Source organism: Pan troglodytes, chromosome 20 (genome assembly GCF_028858775.2).
Source record: "Pan troglodytes isolate AG18354 chromosome 20, NHGRI_mPanTro3-v2.0_pri, whole genome shotgun sequence".
Lineage (NCBI taxonomy): Eukaryota > Metazoa > Chordata > Mammalia > Primates > Hominidae > Pan > Pan troglodytes.
Window position 1 is genome coordinate 36,231,276 of NC_072418.2, and position 18,473 is coordinate 36,249,748.

Genomic DNA, 18,473 nt, shown 5'->3' on the forward strand with positions numbered 1-18,473 from the left:
GTGTTTTCAGGGTAATAGAAGAAGCATTTTAAGAACACAGATTGGCCGGGTACGGTGGCTCATGCCTGTAATCCCAGCACTTTGGGAGGCCGAGGCGGGCAGATCACGGTCAGGAGTTCGAAACAAGCCTGGCCAACATGGTGAAACCCCGTCTGTACTGAAAATACAAAAATTAGCTGGGTATGGTGGCATGTGCCTGTAATCCCAGCTACTCTGGAGGCTGAGGCAGGAGACTTGCTTAAACCTGGGAGATGGAGGTTGCAGTGAGCTGAGATTGCACCACTGCGCTCCAGCCTGGGCAACAAAAGTGAGACTCCATCTTGGGAAAAAAAAAAAAAAAAGCACAGATTAGGCAGTACTTCATTGTGGGTTATTGTGAGTGCATTTTATAGGTGCAGACATGCTGCTGTGATATGGGGAGGCCTGGCATTCTCAGCCTCCACGGAGCTGTTTGGTTTTTCACTTCCTAGCTAACTTTCCATTTCTCTCTTTTCTGTTTTCTTTTCCAGGCTGAAAAGTCTTCCACTAAGAAGGCAGTAATTGAATGCTGCCCTGGCTCGTCCTAGAATCATTTCTCCTCCATGATGGAAGCCCAGTGATTGTTCAGTTAACGCATTGTACAGAGTGTATTTATATGTAAATTCCTGCTATAAAATAATTTTTAAAACCTTGACATTTCAAAGACTGCCTTGAAAGGTCGCAGAAATTGATTTCTATTTTTAATTTCAGTTAGTATCGGGGGGAAAAAATCCAGACTGAACAGTTTAATTAAAGTGGAATTTTTCTATTCTTGATTTTTAAAAAATTTCCTGGGACGTTAAAAAAGAAGTTAAAAGTGAAGGCTTCTCTCTGGTTTTGTGATGAAGACAGTCTGGACTCACTGAAGGACAAGCGTGTGAGAGGGGGCGGTTGCGGCCCCTCCTGCCATTTCTTGGGAGTGAAGCTCTTCCCTCTCTGGGTGGCTGGGTTGCTGTTGGTGCCCAGGAAGCCCCATGGGAGGGCAGAGCCAGGGCCTGGCAGGGGGCCTCAGCCTCTCAGGGTAGATGTCACTAAAGTGTCTGAGACAGGCAGGGAAACCAGGCAGGAGAATGTGCACCCACAGCCTGGGTTACACGGCTGCAGCTCCCTGCTCTGAGGCCACCTCATGTGTACCAAGGAGACCTTTTTGAAAAATAAAGTGCAGACCAGGTGTGATGGCTAATGCCTGTAATCCCAGAGCTTTGGGAGGCCTAGGTGGGAAGATTGCTTGAGCCCAGGAATTCCAGACCAGCCTGGGCCACATAGAGACCCCTGTCTCCACAAAAAAATAAAGTACTGAGCATTTGTATTTTACATTATGAAAGTAGCATCATAGATCACAACAATTTTAAAAGCAGAAAGAAGGAAGAGGCCGGGTGCGGTGGCCCATGCTTGTAATCCCAGCACTTTGGGAGGCCGAGGCCAGCGGATCACTTGAGGCCAGGAGTTCAAAAACAGCCTGGCCAACATGGCGAAACCGTGTCTCTACTAAAAATACAAAAAAATTAGCCAGGTCTGGTGAGCATACACCTGTAATCCCAGCTGTGTGGGAGGCCGAGGCACGAGAATCCCTTGAACCCTGGAGGTGGAGGTTGCAGTGAGCCGAAATTGCGCTAATGCAATCCAGCCTGGGTGACAGAGAGACTCTTGTCTCCACCAAAAAAAAAAAAAAAAAAAAAAGGAAGAAAATCACTTTTAGTTTTATCATCCAAAGATGACACCCTTCTTCAATATTTTGAATAATTCCACCCTGTCCTTTTCTAGCTATGGGGCTGTTATCTGACTGGTGGTAGCATTTTATTCCCTGTCACTGTTGTTGGGGTTGTGACAGATATTTCCCTCATCTATTATAAATGTTGTAAACCCACCCCTAATAACTGCATCTTATTTCTTGCAGGGGCTACCTCATAACTTACTGACCTTTTCTGTTTTGTCATGAAGTGGGTTGGCCAGGAGCTGTACCCAGGCAGAGGACATGAAGAAATTGCCCTGTGACAGGAGCCAGGGAAACCACAGCGGAGGGCTGGAGGCTGGGGTGCTGGTTTTGCTGGCTCGGCCTGGTTCCCAGAATGCAAAGCCCATTTTTCTTTTTTTTGCAACCTCCACCTCCTGGGTTCAAGCCATTCTCCTGCCTCAGCCTACCATGTAGCTGGAACTACAGGCGCACGCCCCCATGCCTGGCTAATTTTTGTTATTATTATTTTTTTTTTAAGTAAAAATGGGGTTTCACTAAACCTGTTGGCCAGGCTGTTCTCCAACTCCTGACCTCAGGTAATCCGCCCGCCTCGGCCTCCCAAAGTGCCGGGATTACAGGCGTGAGCCACCGCGCCCGGCTGCAAAGCCCATTTTTCTATAGGTAACCTGTGCTGCGCGGGGTGGCACTAGTTTTCACCCAGCGGGCGAGGAGGCAGCGAAGTCGCGGGCCCAGCGTAGCGCGCGCCTCCGAAGGGCTTGGTGCAGGCGCGGGCGCGCGGCGCCACCGTTCCCATCCAGGTTTGGCGGCGGCCACCGGCGGACCGGGCTTTGAGATGGCCTCCCCGCCGCGGTGCTCCCCGACAGCCCCAGACAGGGAATGCAAGTTGCCGCCACCCTCGGCCCCCGCCAGCGAGTATTGTCCCGGCAAGCTGTCCTGGGGGACCATGGCGAGGGCCTTAGGCCGCTTCAAGCTGTCGATCCCGCACACGCACCTGCTGGCCACCCTCGACCCCCTGGCCTTGGACAGGGAACCACCACCGCATCTGTTGCCTGAGAAGCACCAGGTGCCGGAGAAATTGATCTGGGGCGACCAGGAGCCTCTCTCCAAGGTCAGAACCGCCGCTGGGGTGAGGGGGCACTGGCCTGTTCCCCACACGGGAGGAAGGCGCTCGAGCTGTCGGGGGACCCATGGAAAACCCACCTGGCTTCACCAGGACCCCCAGCGAGGCCCTAGGCCCATTCCCCCATCTGTGGTACATCTGTGGGCAAAGGTCAGACCCACCTGAGCAGGGCGTGCTGGGGATGCCGGCGGGGGCTCCCCGCACTGCCACCTGCTGGGGAACCAGGACTCTTCGCTGGGAAGAGGCTCTGCCCCACCATGTGACCCCATCTAGACCTTGGAGTCTCCGTAGGCCCACCCACAGTGATGCTCCTAATTGCAGCCCAAGGGTCGGTGGCTCAGCTCTCCCCGTCCAGGAGATACAGTTAGCGTCAGAAGAAACGGGACACTCAGAATAATAATTAATAATAACAACAATGAATTGGGCCAGGCAAGGTGGCTCACACCTGTAATCCCAGCCCTTTGGGAGGCCCAGGTGGGAGGATCACTTGAGCCCAGGAGTTTGAGACCAGCCTGGGCAACATAGTGAGAGGTCGTCTCTACAAGAAATAAACTTAGCCCAGTGTGATGGGGCGCACCTGTGGTCCCAGCCACTTGAAAGGCAAGAGGATCCCTTGAACCCAGGAGTTTAAGGCTGCAGTGAGCTATGATTGGGCCACTGCACTCCAGCCTGGGCAACAGAGCGAGACTGTCTCCAGAATAAATAAATAAATAAATATATATATATAGAGAGAGAGAGAGAGAGAAAGAAAGAAAGAAAGAAAGAAAGAAAGAAAGAAAGACTGGCTGGGTGCGGTGGCTCATGTCTGTAATCCCAGCACTTTGGGAAGCCGAGATGAGCAGATCACTTGAGGTCAGGGGTTCGAGACCAGCCTGGCTAACATGGTGAAACCCTTTCTCTACTAAAAATGCAAAAATTAGCCAGGCATGGTGGTGCGTGCCTGTAATCCCAGCTACTCAGGAGGCTGAGGCAGCAAGATCATTTGAACCCGGGAGGCAGAGGTTGCAGTGAGCTGAGATCATCTCACTCCATCTCAAAAACAAAACAAAACAAAAACCCAATAAAGAACATTCTCAATAAGTAGCGTTTCATGCTTGGCCTTGATTTAATGCACTCACATGCAGATGTCAGAGTGTGTTTTTAACAATTTCCTGGAAACCTCTGCCTGGCTTCCCAGCATGTTTAAGATGAAGTCTGGCGATCTGCCTGTGGCCTTCCAGGCCATTTCAAATCTGGCACCTCTCCATGTTCTCCTCCCCCATCCCCCTGTCTCGCTGACCTACAAGCAGGTCTGGCCTCAGGGCTCTTGGCGGGTCCCTGCCCCCACGGTATTGCGCTCTTGGGGAGGTCCTCCCTGACCGCCCGTCTAAAGTAGCCAGGGCCACTGTCTCCTCTGTGCCTCATGCCATGGTCTGACATCCCCGTTCCATCCTCAAGGTGTCCTCTGGCTGCCAGCAACTGGCCCCTCGAGGTTAGGGACTTTGCTCCTAGGTGGCTGCTGAGCTGCAACATCAGGTCCAGGCCCCATGGGGGAGGAGGCTCTTGAGGTTTATTTGTGGAATATGTGAATGAACGCTACACATAGAAGAACCGTTTTGTTTTTGCTCTGTCCTCTGCATGAGCTTTGTCAGCACCTCTGAAATGTACTCATGTGTTGGGGACTTCTCTCTGCGGCCCCTGGGACCCCTTTACCTAGTGGATCCCAAGGGACTGTGTGCAGAAAAAAACCTGAAACGAGAGCCCCAGAAAAGCCTGTGGTGGGGGTAGCGGAATGGTTCCCCCCTCTTGCTAATGTTTTTCCATGATGGAGTTCTAGGTTTTTTGTTTTCCTATTTTTTAAATTAAATTATATATTTTTAAAATTATTAATTTTAATTTTGATTTTTTTTGTAGAGAGGGGGAGTCTCGCTATGTTGCCCAGGCTGGTCTTAAACTCCTGGCCTCAAGCAATCCTCACTCCTGGGCCTCCCAAAGCACTGGAATTGCATGCGTGAGCCACTGCACCCAGCAAATTTAATTTCAATTTTTAATGATAGTTGGGTTTTCCTAATGAGAGAGATAACCCAAACCCTGCAGGGGCGGCAGGGGCTGGGGTCGCCAGGGGCGGTGCGGGAGGGTGCGCAGGTCATGTCCCGGGGACTGGGGCCGCTCCTGGGGTAGGGAGCCAACCCTGCACGCGCGGCCCCGGCCTGGCCCGACGGGGTTAGCGAACTCCCCCGGAGAAAAGCCCAGTCCCAGCTCTCCACGCTCCCTGGCAACAGAGCTCACGTTCCAGTGTCCTCGTGTCCCCGAGCCCCCTAGAGGCGAGGCGGGGTATCCTCTCATCCCCTGCATCCCCACCTGCACGTCCCCGACACCCCCCCCCTCACCGCCCGCATCACCTGCAACCGGAAGGCCACCGCCGCCCTGAACCGTCGCATCCCCTCACCCCTGTCCTCCTGCCGACTCAGCCCAGCGCCCTGACACTGCCTTCCAGGCCACACCCCTGGTCTTGCCGCCAACATTTCCCCCACCCCCACACTTCCGCAGCTCAACCTGGGACGTGTCGCCATGCGCGGGCTGGAGTTGGTGGGGGGGGGTGGGGGGGGTGGGGGTGGGGCGGGACATCTTCAGGCTTCCCTGCTCTGTCCTCTTTTTTTTCCCCCAGTTTTACTGAGATATAATTCACGTACCATATAATTTAATCATAGAAGCTGTAGTGGTTTCTAGGGTATTCAGAGTATTGTACTCCCCAGTTCCCCAATACCCATCCTGCCGACACCAGGCAATTCTGCTTTCTGTCCATAGATTTGTCTGTCCTAGACCTTTTATAGCGATAGAATCAAGCCATACGTGGTCTCTTGTGACTGGCTTCATTTCCTTAGCTAACGTTCTCAAGGTTCATCCATGTTGTAGCCTGTAGCAGTGCTCCCTTCCCTTTTCATTACCAAGTAATATTCTGTTGCATGGCCATGACACATTTTCTCTTTCTTTGAGACGGAGTCTCGCTCTGTTGCCCAGGCTGGAGTGCAGTGGCGTGATCTTGGCTCACTGCAGCCTCTGCCTCCCAGGTTCAAGCAATTCTCCAGCCTCAGTCCCCCAGTAGCTGGGCTTACAGGCATGTGCCACCATGCCCGGCTAATTTTTGTACTTTTAGTAGAGACGGAGTTTCACCATGTTGGCCAGGCTGGTCTTGAACTCTTGGCCTCAGGTGATCCACCCACCTTGGCCTCCCAAAGTGCTGGGATTACAGGCGTGAGCCACCGCGCCTGGCCGAACCGCCTGTTTTTCAAAGTGGCTGCACTACTTTATGTTCCTACCAGCAATGTAGGAGGTTTCCAACTATTCGCATCCTTGCCAACACTTGTTATGGGACTTTGATGATAGCCATCCTAACAAATATGACACAGTATCACACTTTGGTTTTCTTTTCTTTCTTTCTTTTTTTTTTTTTAAGACGAAGTCTTGCTCTGTCACCCAGGCTGGAGTGCAGTGGCATGATCTCAGCTCACTGCAGCCTCTACCTCCCAGGTTCAAGTGATTCTCCTGCCTTAGCCCCCCAAGTAGCTGGGATTAGAGGTGCCCAACACCACACTCGGCTAATTTTTTTTTTTTTTTTTTTTTGAGATGGAGTTTTGCTCTTGTTGCCCAGGCTGGAGTGCAATGGCATGACCTCGGCTCATTGCAACCTCCGCCTCCCGGGTTCAAGCGATTCTCCTGCCTCAGCCTCATGAGTAGCTGGGATTACAGGCATGCGCCACCATGCCCGGCTAATTTTGTATTTTTAGTAGAGACGGGGTTTCTCCATGTTGGTCAGGCTGGTCTCAAACTCCCAACCTCAGGTGATCCACCTACCCCAGCCTCCCAAAGTGCTGGGATTATAGGCATGAGCCACCGTGCCCGGCCTAATTTTTGTATTTTTAGTAGAGATGGGGTTTTGCCATGTTGGCCAGGCTGGTCTTGAATTCCTGACCTCAGGTAATCCGCCTGCCTTGGTCTCCCAAAGTGCTGGGATTACAGGCATGAGCCACCGCGCCCGGCCACACTATGGTTTTCATTTGCACTTTCCTGATGTGGTGAGTCATGTTGAGAATCTTTTCATGTGCTATCAACTATTTTTTTTTTTTTTCTTTTTGAGACAGGTCTCACTCTGTCACCCAGGCTGGAGTGCAGTGACATGATCATAGCTCATTGTAACCTCCGCCTCCTGGGTTCAAGCAATTCTCATGACTCAGCCTCCTGAGTAGTTTGGATTACAGGAGCACACCACGATGGCTGGCTAATTTATTTATTTTTATTTTTTATTTTTTAGTAGAGATGGGGTTTTGCCATGTTGGCCAGGCTGGTCTTAATCTCCTGGCCTCAAGTGATCCACCTGCTTCAGCCTCCCAAAGTGCTGAGATTATAGTTGTGAGCCACCACGCCCCGCCCTTGCATATCTTCTTTGGAGATATATCTATTCAACTCCTTTGCCCATTAAAAATTTTAATTTTAATTATTTAAAGGCAGGGTCTTGCTCTGTCACCCAGGCTGGAGTGCAGTGCTGTAATCATAGCTCACTGTAACGTTAACCTTCTGGGCTCAAGTAGTCCTCCCACCTCAGCCTTCTGAGTGGCTGGGACTACAAGTGTGAGCCACCATGCCTGGCTCATTTTCTTTCTTCTTCTTTTTTTTTTTTTTTCAATTTTGTACAGACAGTCTCACTATGTTGCCCAGACTGGTCTTGAACTCCCAGGCTCAAGCAGTCCTCCTGCCCCAGCCTCCCAGAGTGCTGGGATTATAGGGATGAGCCACCGTGCCCAGCCAGAATTTTTTTTTTTTTTCAGATGGAGTCTCACTCTGTCACCCAGGCTGGAGTGCAGTGGTGCAATCTTGGCTCACTGCAACCTCCGCCTCCTGTATTCAAGTGATTCTCCTGCCTCAGCCTCCGAGTAGCTGGGATTACAGGCGTGCGCCACCATGCCCGGCTAAGTTTTGTATTTTTAGTAGAGATGGAGTTTTGCCATGTTGGCCAGGCTGGTCTTGAACTCCTGACCTCAGATGATCTGCCTGCCTCGGCCTCCCAAAGTGCTGGGATTACAGATGTGAGCCACCCCCCTGGCCAGAATTTTTTAAATTTATTTTTTTCCAGGTGGTTTATTGCAAGTGTTTAGAAATAGAATTAACTGTTGTACATTGATCTTGTGTCCTGCAACATGTTTAGCTCATCTGGTCTCTCCTTTTTTCAGATCCCATTTAAAATTCTGAGTGGGCACGAGCACACTGTGAGCACCTGCCACTTCTGTGTGGATGACACAAAGCTCCTCAGTGGCTCCTATGACTGCACTGTGAAGCTGTGGGTAGGTGGCCGGCTGTTAGGTGCTCCTGGAGCGACAACCTTTCCTAAGCTTAGGCACCTCCTGTGTCGAGTTCCCCAGCACTGAACTCACAGGCACTTGTGGGTCCTGGTTTGCAGGTCTTCTGAGCAAAGTGCCAGAAGGAGGGGAAGGTGAGAGCCCAGCCTAGACGAAGTTAGGGTGGCTGCTGCCAGCCTGCGGGCCTGGAAACAGTGGGAATGGGATGGAGACCTCTGGACTGAGAGTGCCACACATTTTTTTTTTTTTTGAGACGGAGTTTCGCTCTTGTTGCCCAGGCTGGAGTGCAATGGCGTGATCTCGGCTCACTGCAACCTCCGCTTCCTGAGTTGAAGCCATTCTGCTGCCTCAGCCTCCCAAGTAGCTGGGATTACAGGCATGTGCCACCACACCCAGCTAATTCTGTTTTTTGTTTTTTGTGTTTTTTAGTAGAGATGGGGTTTCACCATGTTGGTCAGGCTGGTCTTGAACTCCTGACCTCAGGTGATCCACCCACCTTGGCCTCCCGAAGTGCTGGGAATATAGGCATGAGCCACAGTGACTGGCCCTTTTTTTTTTTTTTTTTTTTTGAGAACGAGTGTTGCCCAGATGGAGTGCAATGGCATGATCTCAGTTCACTGCAACCTCCACCTCCCGGGTTCAAGTGATTGTCCTGCCTCAGCCTCCTGAGTAGCTAGGACTACAGGTGTGTGCCACTACTCCTGGCTGATTTTATTTTTTTAGTAGAGACAGAGTTTCACCACGTTAGCCAGGCTGGTCTCGAACTCCTGACTTCAGATGATCCACCTGCCTTAGCCTACCAAAGTGCAGGGATAATAGGTGTGAGCCACCGTGCCTGGCCCCCACACCTTTTTTTTTTTTTTCCTTTCTTTTCTTTTTTTTTTTTTTTTTTTTTTGAGACAAAGTCTTGCTCTGTCGCCCAGGCTGGAGTATAGTGGCACGATCTCGGCTCACTACAACTTCCGCCTCTGGGTTCAAGTGATTCTCCTGCCTCAGCCTCCCTAGTAGCTGGGACTACAGAGGCACGCCACCATGCCCAGCTAATTTTTTATTTTTAGTAGAGACAGTGTTTCACTATGTTGGCCAGGATGGTCTCAAACTCCTGGCCTCAAGTGATCTACCTGCTTCGGCCTCCCAAATTGTTGGGATTATAGGTGTGAGCCACCGTGCCTGGCCACCCCACACGCCTGTCAGAGAACGGAAGTCCTGGCTGTGTTTGGGGCCTAGGATGTCATCTCTCTGGGTCTCCTTCTCATCTGGAAAACTGAGTTCCATCCACAGAGACTGGATGGCCAGGCCTGTGTGGTCACAGAGGACAGAAAGGTGTCCAGGCCTGGGACCTGTTCATGAGCGGTGGTTGGAAGAGGCAGGCCTGGGTGCAGATCAGCACCCCAAGGTGCAGGAGGCAGGGGCACCGGGGATGGGGCTGTGATGTTCACATGAGGTTGCAGAGGTGGCTCCTGGAGCCCTTCTGGGGACTGCAGGGCATGGCCAGCAGGCCCGGGCAGTGCAGATCACTCAGGAGGGCTGGGGAGGAGTAGGGCTGGGGGAAGGCAGTGGCCATGAGGCCAGGCCGCAGAAGGCTGTGTGGCTGGGGCTGGGACTCATGGGAGAGGACGGTCAGTTGTGAGTTTTGCAGCATCTGGCTTCAGGGACAGGAGTGGAGGGAGTTGAGGCTGGTTCCTGGGTTCTGGTTTGGGTAACGGGGAAGAGGATAGCCCCTCACCCTACAGACGACCTCAAGGGAATGTTTTCTGTGGTATTTCCTGCTAGGGGGACAGATACTCGCATGGAGATCGGAAATAAAGACATCAGTTGAGTGGTTCTTAGGATGGTACAGGAAAAAGGATTTAAGGGTTTGGAACAGAGGATTTTTTTGAGACATTATCAGTCAATCCCCACTATTGTCTGTTTTTGTTTGTTTGTTTGTTTTTAATGAATTTAAGACCATTGGCCTATAACTTCATACTTGTTCTTTTGTGAAATGGAAATGGGAGAAAATATGCATACACACACACACACACACACACACAGCCACAAGATATAATCTGTGCCAAGGCCATGCCAACTGGGCAGAAGGGTTTGTGGTGGACCCCACGTTTAGGACTTACCAGCTGTGTGACCCTGGGGGGTTGCATGACCTCCTGGGCCTCCCTGGGTCTGCCCATGCTGCACAGGACCAGTTGTGTGAAGGGGCTGCCCCGGGGCTCCACTCACCTCCACTCCCGCCCTCTGTAGCTGTCCTTATGGACACCTGGCCCACAGAGCCCAGAGCCTCAAGATCTTGTTAGAAAAACTACTGGTTTCTCTGGGAGCCTCACCCCCACAGCCCACAGGATAACACTAGAGGAATTTTTTGTTTGTTTTGTTTTAGAGACAGAGTCTTTCTCTGTCACCCAGGCTGGAGTGCAGTGGTGCAATTATGGCTCACTGCAGCCTCAACCTCCTGGACTCAAGCAATCCCCCCATCTCAACACCCCGAGTAGCTGGGACTGCAGGAGTGCACCACCACACCTAGCTAATTTTTTATATTTTATATTGTAGAGATGAGGGTCTTGCTACATTGCCCAGGCTAGTCTCAAACTCTTGGCCTCAAGCAATCCTCCTGCCTCAGCTTCCCAAAGTGCTGGAATTTCAGGCATGGGCCACCAAAGTCCCAGTTTCATAGATGTATGCGGACATGTGTGGACAAGAAAAAAAGACATGTCAGCTGGGCACGGTGGCTCATACCTGTAATCCCAGCACTTTGGGAGGCCGAGGCGAGCAAATCACCTGAGGTCAGGAGTTCAAGACCAGCCTGACCAATGTGGTGAAACCCCGTCTCTACTAAAAATACAAAAATTAGCTGGGTGTGGTGGCAGGTGCCTGTAGTCCCAGCTACTCAGGAGGCTGAGACAGGAGAATTGCTTGAACCTGGGAGGCGGAGGTTGCAGTGAGCCGAGATTGCACCACTGCACTCCAGCCTGGGCGACAGTGGGAGACTCCGTCTCAAAAAACAAAAAAAAAGACATATGCCAACATATTCACAGCTGTTAACTCTGGGGTCATGGAAGGATGAATGTTTTTCTTTCTTGTGTTTTCATGTGTTTTCTGTAATAAAATCATATTACCTTTGTAATAATATGAGAAAAACTACCAAACTTTTTTTTTTTTTTGAGACAGGGTCTTGCTCTATCACCCAGGCTGGAGTGCAGTGGCAAGAACACGGCTCACTGCACCTTTTACCTCCTGGACTAAAGGCATCCTCCCATCTCAGCCTCCCAAGCCGCTGGGACCACAGGCACACACCACCACGCCTGGCTAATTTTTTTGTTTTTCGTAGAGACAGGGTCTCACTACATTGCCCAGGCTGGTCTCAAACTCCTTGGTTCAAGCGACTCTCCTGCCTCAGCCTCCAAAAGTGCTGGGATTACAGGTGTGGGAGCATGTTTTTTGTTTTGTTTTTGTTTTTTTGACACAGGATCTCACTCTGTTGCCCAGGCTGAAGTGCAGTGGTGCAATTATGGCTCACTGCAGCCTCAACCTCCTGGGCTCAAGTGATCCTCCCACCTCAGCCTCCTGAGTATCTGGGACTGCAGGAACAGGCTGCCATGCCCAGCTAATATTATCATTTTTTGTAGAGATGGGATCTCCCTGTGTTGCCCGGGCTGGTCTTGAGCTCTTAGCCTCAAGCCGTCCTTCCTCCTTGGCCTCCCAAAACACTGGGATACAGCATGAGCCACCAAAACCCAGCCCCAAACTTATTTTTAAATGACCAGAAAAAAGGTGGCAATATATTAGAGGGAGATTGGGCATAGGATGAAGAATATTTTTCCCAGCTTCTCTGTACGTTTATGGACTTTCCAAGTTATTCACAATAATCTCCAATGAGGGGGAAAAGGTTTTTTGTTTGTTTGTTTTTTTGAGATGGCGTTTTGCCCTTGTTGCTCAGGCTGGAGTGCAATGGCGTGGTCTCGGCTCACCGCAACCTCTGCCTCCTGAGTTCAAGCGATTCTCCTGCCTCAGCCTCCCAAGTAGCTGGGATTACAGGCACCTGCCACCACGCCCGGCTAATTTTTGTATTTTTAGTAGAGATGGGGTTTCATCATGTTGGCCAGGCTGGTCTCAAACTCCTGACCTCAGGTGATCTGCCTGCCTTGGCCTCCCAAAGTGCTGGGATTACAGGCGTGAGCCACCGCACCTAGAGGAAAAGGGGCTTTTAAAAGATTTTAAAGGTATTTGGATTTGAGGTGTTGCTGGGGGCAGGGACTGGAAACGGGGTCAGTAGGTGAGGCAGAGAGGGGAGGCCAGGGGAGATTTTGGCCAAGATACTGTGACAAGAGGAGATGACTGTGTAGGGTTATGGGTTCACCCTCTACGGAGGGACATGGAGTGCATGCTGGGAGCCACAGCTGAGGGTCTCAAGGAGCCAGCAGGGGGGGACGAAGATGGAAGAAGAGAGCCAGGGGAGGAGACAGGTCTCTGGAGTGGCAGCCAATGGGACCAGCTAAGGCAGGGGCTCAGAGGAGAGGTGGCGATTTATGGGACAAGGGGCGAAGGCACTAGGAGGCCAGAGGGAGGGAGCACAGGGATGAGGGGCTGCCTGGAGAAAGTGGTGGAGGGAGGAGGGCTGGAAGCAGTCTGTGGTGCGGGTGGGGAACACTTGGATGCACTTCCTGGGACATGGAGAAGGACGGCTCATGGGAAGGAGGGCATATGAGGTGGCAGAGGTGACAGTGCCTGCATTGTGGATGGGGCATGGAACAGGCAGGGAATGAGAGCAAGAAGGCTGTTGTGGGGACCGAGGGCCTCTCCAAGATTAGGGTCTCTAATCTTGGGACAACAACCAAAGTGAAAACAGGCATCTTCCCTTCATGGAGACAAGAGCCCTTTGGCCAACACAGACAGCAGCCCCGGGGGGCCCTTCTGCCGACTCAAAAGGGGAAAGAAGGGCCAGGCGCAGTGGCTCACACCTGTAATCCCAGCAATTTGGGAGGCCCAGGTGGGTGGATCACAAGGTCAGTAGTTTGAGACCAGGCTGGCCAATATGGTGAAACCCTGTCTCTACTAAAAATACAAAAAAAAAAAAAAAAAAAAAAAAAGACCGGGGGGCGGGAATAACGTGGGAGAATTGGAAGATGCAAGGTGGACTGCACAGGTGGCAAGTTACCATCCCATCCCCTGGGCAATGACAAGGGGAGAGGCTCCCTTGCCCCTGGGGTCTCTCAGTCACCCCAGAGGATTAAGAAAGGGTTTAAGGCTCCCTGAAAGCTGAGTGCAATGGCCCACATCTGTAATCCCAGTGCTTTTGGAGGCTGAGGTGAGAGGGTTGCTTGAGGCCAAGAGTTTGAGACCAGCCTGGGCAATGTAGCAAGACCCTCATCTCTATAAATTAAAAAATAAAAAATTAGCCAGGCATGGTTGTGCACTTCTGTAGTCCCAGCTACTCAGGAAGTTGAGATGGGAGGATTGCTGGAGCCCAGGAGGTGGTGCCTGCAGTGAGCCATAATTGCACCACTGCACTCAAGCCTGGGTAACAACAGAGTGAGATCCAGTGTCAAAAAAAAAGGCTGGTCACAGTGAGTCACGCCTGTAATCCCAGCACTTTTGGAGGTTGAGGCAGGAGGATCGCTTGAGCCAAGGAGTTTGAGACCAGCCTGGGTAATATAGTGAGACCTTGTTTCTACCAAAAACAAAAAAATTAGCCAGGCGTGGTGGCGTGTGCCTGTGGTCCCAGCGACTTGGGAGGCTGAGATGGGAGGATGGCTTTGGCCCAGGAGGCCAAGGGGTGCAGTGAGCCGTGTTCTTGCCACTGCACTCCAGCCTGGGTGATAGAGCAAGACCCTCTCTCAAAAAAAAAAAAAAAAAGTTTGGTAGTTTTTCTCATATTATTACAAAGGTAATATGATTTTATTACAGGAAACACATGAAAACACAAGAAAGAAAAAAACTCATCTTTCCATGACCCCAAAGTTAACGGCTGTGAAAATGTTGTCATAGGTATTTTTTTCTTCTCCACGAACATCCACATACATTTATGAAAGTGGGACTGTACCAAAATACTGAATATGTACTCACCATAAACTTAGACGCCAAATATTGTCACATCTCCTTTATTTTCCAACTGTTTATTAGACCCCCTTTCCCTCATTCATTTGAAGTCTAACCAGTATTTCCCCTTTAAATTGTCTGGGTCCACAGGGGTGGGGTCATGCTTCTAAATGCCCAGTGTGGAGGGAGTGGGCCGATCTCTGCACAGCCGCTGTTCCTGCTCTTGGCCACTTGGTGTCACTGTCGAGTCTAAAACTGCGCAGCCCCACGGACACTGATCATTCTGGCGCTGCCCTCAGTTGGCCCCGGCCCGCCCAGAGTGCGTGCAGGGGCCTGGATCCCACAACCCAAGACGATCATTTTCTTTTCTTTTTGAGACGGTGTCTCGCTCTGTCGCCCAGGCTGGAATGAAGTGGCGCAATCTTAGCTCACTGAAACCTCCGACTTCCGGGTTCAAGCGATTCTCCTACCTCAGCCTCATGAATAGCTGGGACTACAGGCGCGCGCCACCACACCCAGCTAATTTTCATATTTTTAGTAGAGACGGGGTTTCACCATGTTGGCCAGGCTGGTCTTGAACTCCTGACCTCAGGTGATCCACCCACCTCGGCCTCCCAAAGTGCTGGGATTACAGTGGTGAGCCACCGCGCCCGGCCTGGAAGATATTGCTAGATTCTGCAAAGACTTTTTGGTCAGTAGGAAAGGAAAACACGATCTGTTTGCAGCTCTGCCCCCAGCATGGCCAGTTTCCACCTGGTGTCTGGAATTGCGGGGTAATTTCCCATGGATGCCAGGAATGGCAAGGGTGTCCTTTCCGCTCAGGGGACGGACATGTTGCAAAGTCCCTTCCTCTTTCGGAGCTGAGTGAGAGTCCCAGGACCGTGGAGTTCTCAGATTTTGCTACCAGAGATAAGCTAAGGGCTAATGTTGACCTCGATTTACGACTTCAGCAAACACGGCAGTGACCACTCTCTTCTCCTCTCTCTCCCGTTGATTTGAGGATCCGGTGGATGGTTCTGTGGTTCGCGATTTTGAGCACAGGCCCAAAGCTCCTGTTGTAGAGTGCAGCATCACCGCCGACAGCAGCAGGTGATCTTTCCCTCGTCTTACACTGGGAAGAGGGAGGGCGAGCAGGCAGGCCATAAATAGGTATGCCTGTGACATTTTTGTTTTTGTTTTTGAAGTAATAGATATGGGGTCTCACCATGTGGCCTAAGCTGGTCTCGAACCTGTGGCCTCGAGCGATTCTCCTCCTGCATTGGCCTCCCAAAGTGTTGACATTACAGGCATGAGCCACCACACCTGGCCTTTGTTAATTTTTATTTTTTATTTAGACAGGATTCTGCTCTGTTGCCCAGGCTGGAGTGCAGTGGTGCAAACATGGCTCACTGAAGCCATGGACTCCTGGGCTCAGTGATCCTCTTGCCTCAGCCTCCTGAGTAGCTGGGATTACAAGTGTGCACCACCATGCCTGGCTAATTTTTGTATTTTTGTACAGATGGGGTTTTGCTATGTTGCTCAGGCGGGTCTCAAACTCCTAGGCTCAAACAATCCTGCCTTGGCATCCCAAAGTGCTGGAATTACAGGCATGAGCCACTGTACCTGGCCTGTTTTGTTTTTGAGATAGGGTCTTGCTTTGTCACCCACGCTGTAGTGTACTGGTATGAAAATGTAAGTTTCATGGGAATTTATCTTTTTTTTTTTCTTTTTTGAGACGGAGTCCTGCTCTGTTGCCCAGGCTGGAGTACAGTGGTGCGATCTCGGCTCATTGCAACCTCCACCTCCTGGGTTCGAGTGATTCTCCTGCCTCAGCCTCCTGAGTACCTGGGACTACAAGTGTACACCACCACAGCTGGCTAATTTTTGTATTTTTAGTAGAGAGCGGTTTCACCATGTTGGCCAGGCTGTTCTCGAACTCTTGACCTCAGGTGATCCACCCACCTCGGCCTCCCAAAGTGCTGGGATTACAGGTGTGAGTCTCCATGCCCACATGGGAATTTATCTTATATAGAGGACAAACTTTGCCACAGAAACGTGCCATGTAAGAAGACAAGGATACATTTATGTCTTTTTGTACAAGAAAACATTTCAGAACAAAATAAGTAGTCTCTTAAACTATATTGCTGTGAAAAGACAGACATGGGAGCAGACAGGAAAACGATTGATCCTTGTGGGTGTAGAGATCCCTTTAGGAGAGGAAAACAGCTGGGAGGCCGAGGCAGGCGGATCACCTGAGGTCGGGTAGCCTTGAACAAGGCTAGCCTGACCAACATGGAGAAACCTCCGTCTCTACTAAAAATACAAAATTAGTCGGGTGTAGTGGCACATGCCTGTAATCCCAGCTACTCGGAGGCTTAGGCAGGAGAATTGCTTGAACCCGGGAGGTGGAGGTTATGGTGAGCTGAGGTCACGCCATTGCACTCCAGCCTGGGCGACGAGCGAAACTCCGTCTTAAAAGAAAAAATAAAAAAGAAGAAGAGGAAAACAGAAGAAATGCTACTTTGAAAGCCCTTGATATAAAGGAACATGTGTGGGTGGCTGAAGAGTACTGGGGATGATTGTGCTGTGGTTCCTTGTGTGTTAGGTTCTATTTCCTTCCTTCCTTCCTTCCCTTTCCTTCCTCCCTTCCTCCCCCTTCCTTCCTCCCTTCCTCCCTTCATTCCTTCTTTCCTTTTTTTTGATGGAGCCTCTCCTGCCCACGCTGGAGTGCAGTGGCGCCATCTTGGCTCACTGTAACCTCCGCCTCCTGGTTGAAGAGATTTTCATGCCTCAGCCTCCTGAGTAGCTGGGATTGCAGGTGTGCACCACCATGTCTGGCTAATTTTTGTATTTTTAGTAGAGATGAGGTTTCACCATGTTGGCCAGGCTGGTCTTGAACTCCTGACCTCAGGTGTTCTGCCTGCCTCAGCCTCCCAAAGTGTTGGGATTACAGGCATGAGCCACCGTGCTTGGCTGTTTCTCTCTAGTTTCAATGAGAACCGAATGGTCCCTAGGGTGGGTGATGGAGCAGTCTTTTAAAGATGATTGTGTTATTTATAATCTTGGTCCTAAATTAGAAAAATGAAAAAAAGTCTTCATAGAAGTCATAGGCAGGCCAGGCGTGGTGGCTTATTCTTGTAATTCCTGTACTTTGGGAGGCTGAGGTGGGAGGATCGCTTGAGGCCAGGAGAGACCAGCCTGGGCAACAGAGAGAGACTCTGTCTCTAAGAAAAAAAAAAAAAAAAAAAAAAAAAGAGAGAGAGAGAGAGAGAGAGAAATAGCCAGGCATGATGATGAGTGCCCATAGTCCCAGCTACTCAGGAGGCTGAGGTAGGAGGATCACTTGAGCCCAGAAGCTCAAGGTGGCAGTGAGCTAGGATTGCACCACTGGACTGCAGCCTGGATGACAGAGTGACATCCTGTCTCAAAAAAGAAAAGGAAAGGGTGGGGGCGGGGGAGGATGGAAAGGACCACAGACCTAACTGTCTCTGTTGTTAAGAATCAATGTTTGGCCAGGCGCGGTGGCTCACACCTATAATACTAGCACTTTGGGAGGCCGAGGCAGGTGGATCACTTGAGGTCAGGAGTTTGAGACCAGCCTGGCCAACATGGCAAAACCCCGTTTCTACTAAAAATACAAAAATTAGCTGGGCGTGGTGGCGGGCGCCTGTAATCTCAGCTACTCAGGAGGCTGTGGCAGGAGGGTCGTTTGAACCTGGGAGGTGGAGGTTGCAGTGAGCCGGTATTGCACTACTGCACTCCAGCCTGGGCAACAGAAAGAGACCCTGTCTCAAAAAAAAAAAAAAAAAAAAAGAACCAGTGTTCGTCATCTTATTTCCAGAGTCATTGCCGCATCCTATGATAAGACAGTGAGGGCCTGGGACCTGGAGACAGGCAAGCTGCTGGTACGTATGCCTGTCCAGTGGGGGCATTGGTTGCAGCCCAGGGGCTTGACCAAGCCTCAGGCAGCTTTGGGTTGGACCCTGGGTAGGGGGAGGTGACAAAACTCCATTCTTCTAGGAAGGAAGCATGTTCCTGGGGATGGAAGTACAGATGTGAACTGCACCCACAACAGCCATTGCTTGCAAAAAGTCTGGAGGGTGAGAGGGTGGGCACTGGGGGGGAAGACTCCTGGAGGAGGCGGAGGGAACCAAGGCTTCTGCTTGAAAGATGGGATGGGTTTGGATACACAGAAAGAAGCCAGAATTGGGGCTGGGGTGTGGGGGCTGGTATTCCAGGCTCCCCGGTAAGATGTTTGGATTTGATTAGACAGGAAGTGGGGCTGAGGCCATGGGAC

At 51.0% G+C, this 18,473-nt stretch overlaps 2 protein-coding genes across 2 annotated transcripts in view; both read left to right on the forward strand.

Moving 5' to 3' along the window:
• The window catches only part of GPATCH1 (G-patch domain containing 1), a 48,189-nt gene extending 47,516 nt beyond the window's left edge, over positions 1-673 (forward strand). The window contains exon 20 of the mRNA XM_512571.8: positions 510-673. Within this exon, the coding sequence (XP_512571.3) occupies positions 510-540 (31 nt within the window). The 3' untranslated portion in view covers positions 541-673. The remainder of the gene's footprint in view (positions 1-509) is intronic.
• Positions 674-2,490: 1,817 nt separating this feature from the next.
• WDR88 (WD repeat domain 88) overlaps positions 2,491-18,473 on the forward strand; it is a 43,400-nt gene continuing 27,417 nt past the window's right edge. The window contains 4 exon segments of the mRNA NM_001246428.1: positions 2,491-2,822; positions 8,042-8,152; positions 15,198-15,286; positions 18,018-18,081. Of these exon segments, the coding sequence (NP_001233357.1) occupies positions 2,547-2,822; positions 8,042-8,152; positions 15,198-15,286; positions 18,018-18,081 (540 nt within the window). The 5' untranslated portion in view covers positions 2,491-2,546.